At 41.1% G+C, this 7,358-nt stretch overlaps 1 protein-coding gene across 1 annotated transcript in view; it reads left to right on the top strand.

Annotated features, from left to right (window-relative positions):
- The window catches only part of LOC118335676 (IgGFc-binding protein-like), a 54,035-nt gene that overhangs the window by 13,822 nt on the left and 32,855 nt on the right, over positions 1–7,358 (top strand). The window contains exons 11-12 of the mRNA XM_035672102.1: positions 617–949; positions 2,960–3,131. Of these exons, the coding sequence (XP_035527995.1) occupies positions 617–949; positions 2,960–3,131 (505 nt within the window). The remainder of the gene's footprint in view (positions 1–616; positions 950–2,959; positions 3,132–7,358) is intronic.

The following is a 7,358-nucleotide window of genomic DNA, read 5'->3' as shown; positions in this document are numbered from 1 at the left end:
GCTGCTGCTGCCAGCCCTATGTTTTTACATACACTTTTATTTGTATAATTTCCATGAAATTTTTTTATCTTCAAGTAATTTAATTATTCACAATACCATATATGAAGTTTAAATGTGATTGATTTAAGGAATGAACGTAAAAATAATACATAATTGGAAATACAGTAATTCCTTCAATTGGCCTGGTTCTCTTCAAAGTGGGATTTCACATGGGGTGGGTTTCTGTTCTTCATGTTTCTATCATCGTCTGTTCAGGATGACCAAATAAGTTATTTTATGTGTTTATTATATATATTATAAATAAAGTTGTTAAAAAAAGTAACAAATGGATGTCAAAAAATAATTATCTGTGTACAGAGCACAAGCGGGTCGTTCCCCAATTAATCGAATAGGTTGTTGGTTCCTGGTGCCGAAGATCCTTGAGATCACTGAGTGAATGTGTGTGAAAGGTGAATGTGCCATGTAGTGTAAAAGTGCTTTGAGTGGTCGGTAGACTAGAAAAGGGCTATACAACTACAGGTCCATACATACCATAATAAGACATTTTTTCAGTATTTTGTGCGGTTCTTGTTTTCATTTACAGTGATCTGAAATTCTGTTCTGTTCTCCCCTGAAGTGCACATCAGTTACCTGTATGAAGAACGAGCACTGTGCCTTGAAGGGGGGTGTAAGGGACTGCTACCCAGAATCCTACGCATCATGCCAGGGCACTGGAGACCCCCACTACCGAAGCTTTGACAATCGGAGATTTGATTTTCAGGGCACTTGCACCTATATCCTGTCTCAGCTCATCAAGGGATCAGAGCAGAGCCTGGTACCTTTCCAAGTGCTGGTCCAAAATGAGAACAGAGGGTCTAACAAGGCTGTGTCCTTCACCAAGACTGTCTCTATTAGTTTATTTGGTAACTTCACTGTCAGCATGAGTCATACCAGTCCAGGACAGATACTGGTAAGATCAATCGTCCTACTATAGAGTTTACTTCTAGTTCTCCTCACCATATCTTTATAGTATCATATAAAGTAGAAACAGTCCAAAGAAACTTTTATGGTTCAATTCCGTTTACATTGAAAAATCCATTTTTATTTAATAGCTATCCATGACCGCCGGTTCACCACTTATCCTTCCTTGTACCACTTTTGATGTGTACTGACCACTGCAGAGCAGAACCAATAAAGTTGGTTATAATCACATGTACAAATGTGGGGAAAAAAGACCATTAATATGGGCTAAATTACAAACATATACTAAAAGTGTGTCTTACTCCAGCAGGTGTTTTATTCCGGTGATTCCAAGTGCTAGCTTACATTTAGCTTATGGGATCCTTTCTTAGTAATATGGGTAATGGGTTATCCCAACAGTAATACTGTTCAGGCTGCAATGGTGGTTAGCAGTTTTGTGTGTTTGTATGCCAGCTCTCAGGAGAGTTTGAAGCACTAAAAATAAAGGAAGACTAATATATATTATAAAGCTAAGAAAGCAAACATTATACAACAAAGACTCAAAGAAATTGTAGTTGTCGGGTGAATAGATCAGTATTTTTTTTGGGGGGGGGTCTTTTATTGCCTTTATGATAGTGACAGCTGGAGAGAGACAGGACATGACAGCAAAGGACCGCAGGTCGGATTTGAACCCTGGGCCGCTGTAGCATGGACTCATCCTCGGTACATGGGTCGCCAGCTCTACCCACTGAGCTAACTGGGCACCCAGACTTAAAGTAATACATATCATTTTTAGTGTTATTTTGCAACACTGCAGGCAGCCTATGTGCTGGGGGTGTTGTGCAATAGCAGCAAGATCATAATTTCAAACCATCAACAGCGTTCTCTGTGCTCCTGAACTGAGTTAATTTAAGATCACTGTTTCAGTGAGTTAAGGACAAGAACACAAGTCTGTTCTTTGTATTCTTGATTTTGAGAAGAAGGCCCATACTTTTTCACACTCATCAATAACTAGTGAATTTATGAATTTTAGCTAAAGCAAAGCACTTTTACAAAGATTAAATGTTTTAAATGTGCCTCTCACCAAGCACCAAGCAATGGTGTTGGAGCTGCCATTCAAGGCACTGGCATTCTTTTTGCTCAAAGATATTAGGATATGGGAATAGTCTCAAACCACCAACCATTGGTTTAAAAGGAGACCTGCACTCCTGAGCCACAGCATCCCCAAGCCCTACATAGCCCCTTTTCCTGTTTGTCTAAAGCCTAATATATCTTTCTTGGTGTCATCCGTTGCCCATAAACGATTAAACACATCAGTCAGCAATCAGTTGTACTGACATGTTCCTTCATTATTATGAACACACACTGTAGTTTATTTTGACTTAATCCCACATACACTATCCAAATATACTCACTAGAGCACCCAGTGTGTGTTAATCCACAGCTGAAAATAGTCCCCAGCAAATTAAAAACCACAGTGGCTAGCCTTTTAACAAATAATTAAACATCTTTTTAATGAAACTATATTTGTGTGCTGTTTTCAAGACTTCAAAAGGAGCCAATGGGCTTGGGTCACAGACAGGGTAGAGAAGCCAGACTGTATTGAGAGATAGAATACAGACTACAGACTACAGATTTGTTGACAATAAGGAAAATATAGACTAACCGCTGTTGTTGTACTTTAACATCATCTCATAATAATAGATAGGAAAAAAAAAAACGACATACCAAAGGGACAGCATTTTGTGACAACACATGGTGGCTGGGCTATAACGTTTCTATGAGAAGCAAAAGCACAAAGCTCATATTATGTAACATTTCTTTCTTACCTTTTGAGAAAGAAAGTAAGTAGTATCTAAGTATATCTTAGATATTATCAGTGCTGTGGAGTGACTGAATCTGATGTTGTAGGATAAGGTGTAAAAGCCGTGCCTTTTGCAATGATCAAGCACATGCTGGTACATACCAATTCTGTGTCTATATATTTTTTGTAACATGTCCATGACTGCCCCCTCCCCAGGTAAACACTCAGTCAGTGAACCTGCCCTACTCCATGGAAGATGGCAAGCTTTCCTTGTTCAGGCGGGGTTACTTTGGCATTGTGACAACATATTTTGGTTTGACGCTCAGGTTCAACTGGAACAGCCACATCAGCTTGACTTTACCCAGTTCATACTCTAGTTCTACAACTGGTAAGTTGGGTGTGCCTCACTCGTAGTTGTTTTGTTTATTCAGAATTTTTTAACCAATCAATATAAGACAGCAGCACTGTGTTTATAAAGCACACATGCAAGCTATGTCAATATGGTTTATAGCAATTTATGACAGCAGTCGAAATGCTGGGGCCTTTATAAAGCAAGATCAAAATGTTATTCTGCTATCTTTGAGCTAAAGCTACTTTTTTCCAATATCACAAAGCTAACAGAGTATTTATCACCATGATAAACGAGGTGAGTTACCATGGTAACCTATGCTGCATGGCTAACCTGTTCCAGACCAGATTAATGTCAGAAAGGTATCAGAACACACAGTGCATCCCAGTTTGTTTTGTACTGCGCTGCAAACCAGTAAGGGTGGCCAGCTGGTCATAATGTTATAGATGATCAGAGTAAGTTTAAGGTTAACCATATCTGGAGGTAGGTTTGAAGTGGAATAGTAGTAAAAATGCATTGTGCTTTCTTAATATACTAAATCAGGGGTCTGCAAGTAAGTTTTCAAAAATGGCGGGCCAGAACACAATCAAAGGATCATTTGAATTCAATTCAATTCAAATTTAATGTATAGCGCCAATTCATAACAGAAGTTATCTCAGGACACTTTTAAAATAGAGCAGGTCTAGACTGAACTCCTTATAACATTATTTACAGAGACCCAACAGTTCACACCATGAACAAGCACTTGGTGACTGCGGCAAGGAAAAACTTGAAAGAGAACTTGAAAAGGGTGGGTGGCCGTCTGCCTCAACCAGTTGGGGTTAAAGAGAGAGAGACAGAAAGAAAGAGAAGAACAGAGGTAACGACAGAAGGACAGAGACAAAGGTGCATAGCAACAAAAGTGGCAACAACTACACTAATAGTAGTGACTGATGGTGATGATGAACATGAAAAAGATGATGCTTGTTCAGGGGTGATTTGCTGTCCTACAGCAACAGACGCTCTGGTTAAAGTTAGTATGACCCGTTTGATTGCTTTCAGACCAATGGACTCTCTGTACTCTGTTCTCTGTACTCTGTATTATTAGATCTTAGTGCTGCATTTGACACCATTGACATAATATTCTTTTACAGAGAACATGTCTTAGGACATAAATCCTGGATGACGCTGCATTTTCTGATGTTACAACTAAAAAAAAAATTAATTCTTTGGTACTTGGTCCCAAAACTAAGTCTGCTCCGAACCACACGTGGAAGCTGGTCCACAGGAGAGGAGTTTGGTAATGAAGGCTCTGGGCTCTGTTCTACTTTTTTAGAGACTATAAGGAACCAGCAAGTAGCCCTGCATTAAGAGTACCGCAGTGTTCTAGAGGGGTATAGGGGTACTATGAGCTCTCAAGATATGAAGGGGCCTGACATGAAGAGTTTTATAGGTGAGGAGGAAAATGATATGTGAAATTCTATTCTAAATTTTACAGGGAGCGCATGCAGAGAAGCTACGAACAGGAGAGAATGTGATCTCTTTTCCTAGCTTCTGTCAGTACTCGTGCTGCAGCGTTCTGAATTATTGGGAGCATGTTAAAGAGGCTATATTGGGCCTGATAATAAGGGTTTGCAGTAATCATCTAAGATCTAACGAATACAAGTCCAGAGTCCATTGTCGGAAGAAACTTAAAGCCTCTTGGCGGCTTACACCAAACCCAACAGAATCGGTCATTTTGGATTGCGTCATTTTTGGCGTTCTATTTTCACTAACCTTCTCCCTGGAATGTATACAGCTCAAATTCACATTTGACACAGTCATCTAAAGACATTTATGATTAAAGTTGTGCTATTTGTGACTGTGCTCAGAGCATGCCGTGGCGGTGGCATCCAAATTTCGAAGCCTCGCCATGAAACAGGAAGTTGTCGTAACTTACCAAGACACGTACAACCGCATGTACGGAAATTGGTTAGCGCATGTGCTATGCATATGCGTCAATAATGCTTGTATCTTGAAACGACATCCTATTAGGGATTTTATCAGATCAGGCTTTAAAATATGGTCAGTACAGTTAAAAATATTGGCTGATCAAAGTTGTGCTATTTGTGGCATGTACGTTAAGGATAGTGCCTGTGACATATGTGGTCGAATTCCGCCGATTGGCCTAAAACGATAGTAATCATAACTTCAAGTGTCGTGTCGCAATGTACTAACTTCATATTCTGTAAGCAGTCCCACCCTGAACACGTCCTCGACAACTTCCAGTGTACTATGGTCAATCTCATGAAACTTCACGAATGTTTTATACGAAGTCGGCAGCCCTGAACATGTCTACCCATGACATGATCTCAGATATTAGTATAGTGCCACCTACTGCAACAGGGAGTAAGGCTTGCGATGTTATTATGATCCTGCTCTTCCACGCAAATTTTCAATGTTGTGGTCGCGCAAGTTTACGACGGCACGTGTGCGGCAGCAGTAACAGTGGCTGTGCAGCTTTATTTATGGTTGCATTCTTCTGTCTTTCTATGCAAGCAACAGAGGACAGGGCAGTTCCAACAGCATACGTAAACACAGAAGAGAGATAGCAGACAAGACACAGCAGCAGCAGCACAAGAGGACAAGAGGAAGCAGAAGTGTCTTTTGAGTTGCTCTTAGTAAGGGCCCACTACCCACACCATTTGAAAACCCTGTCCTAGGGAATTGATCAGAAGCAACTTCGATTGGAGCACAGCATCCTACAAACATCCGGATTAAATGTTGTGTTTTTTACGTTATTACGTCGGAAAGCGTACACGTGGTGTGCTGTCCAATTTCAACCTTTGCATGAAAAAGGGATTTGTTATAATATTCTGCGTACATGATCCAATCGCAACAAAAATTTACATGTTTTGATAATACGTCCACCTGACACGTTTTGTGATAATATTCAGTAATAGTGAGAGCGCTAACCTAGTGGTGAACAGGAAATGCCTTTTTTATACTACCATGTTCTACTCCTAGAGGTTGATCGATCCAGCGAAACTAGTCAGAGGAAATGCAATCATTCTGTTGATGATATTCTCATGATTGTATGAAGTTTTTTGATCGAAGGCGTAGTCTGTGGCGTCGGCGTCAAATTTTGAATTGTCAGCAAGGACACCAACCGGTTGCCTATAACTTGAGTGTCGATTGGTCCATTAGGCTGCAAACTTAACTCCTGATAAGATCCAGCCCTGAACAAATCTATTGATATATTTCCTAATAGTGAGGGACGCACCTTAGTGTGACACGGAAATTCGTTTTTATAATATTATGTATATCTTCCATGAGATGACGAGCCAGCTGAAAATATGTCAGGAAGTTCCTTAAGGAGATGACGAGACATTTTACTCTTTAGAATTCTGCTGAACCAAATGTTTGCCATGGCGACCAAAATATGGCTTTTTCTGTCCAAGCATTATGACATTTTTGGGGGCCTAAACATGCATGAAAATCATGAAACTTTGCCAAATTCAGTATGGAAGGCTAATGGGTTTTGAAGGCTATGGGTATCTGTCTTGGTCCTGTTAGATGTGGCGTTGCTAAATGGCTTTAGCCACGCCCCCATAGAATCAAGACCCCAAGACACGTAATGACCGACAATGTACAAAATTGGTAGGCATTCGTGTATCGTGATTGGACAAAGGCCAAAACCACACCACGCCGGCTACGCCGCCTCCCGCTTCGACCGATACACGCACCAACACGGCCAGTCAGCCATCACCAACTTTGAATTTCGTGGTAATTGTTTGCGATATTTTCCTGCCCTCCTGGTATTCGCTGAACACGAAGCTCCGTCACCCGAGCGCCGCGACTCTCTCTATCAGCCCCGACAAACTCTACAAAACCCTCACCCTCACCAGGTCTACCAGCAAAATGTTGCTCGCTTCAACGCCTCCTGTGCCAATCTCTTGCACGTGCTACCTTAAAGGACTTGTCTGTGGCTTTACGTCAAAATAATATATTTTAATTTATTTTGGTCTTTTTGTGATTTATTCGCATTCATATTCTGCGCACCGATCATAACTCCCTCAGTGTACATGTGTCCAATCTCAACTGACTTTGCCCCATTCAACCGCAGTCCGGCCTGAAGCACTACACTGACCATAATACTTCAGCATACAGTGATCAGCCGCCACCTACTGGGGCAACAGGACAGTACACGCGCTGCATGGCACTACTTGATCTGCATTCTACGTGAAATTTCTGAAGCGCGTCACGTGCTCGTTCTCTGGGCACGCACGTGTCCCACTGACCACGCGT

Source organism: Morone saxatilis, unplaced genomic scaffold (genome assembly GCF_004916995.1).
Source record: "Morone saxatilis isolate NCDOM2014 unplaced genomic scaffold, NCSU_SB_2.0 Contig24, whole genome shotgun sequence".
Classification (NCBI taxonomy): Eukaryota; Metazoa; Chordata; class Actinopteri; family Moronidae; genus Morone; species Morone saxatilis.
Note: the sequence above shows the minus strand (reverse complement) of the source record. Positions and strands in the feature narration are given on the sequence as shown.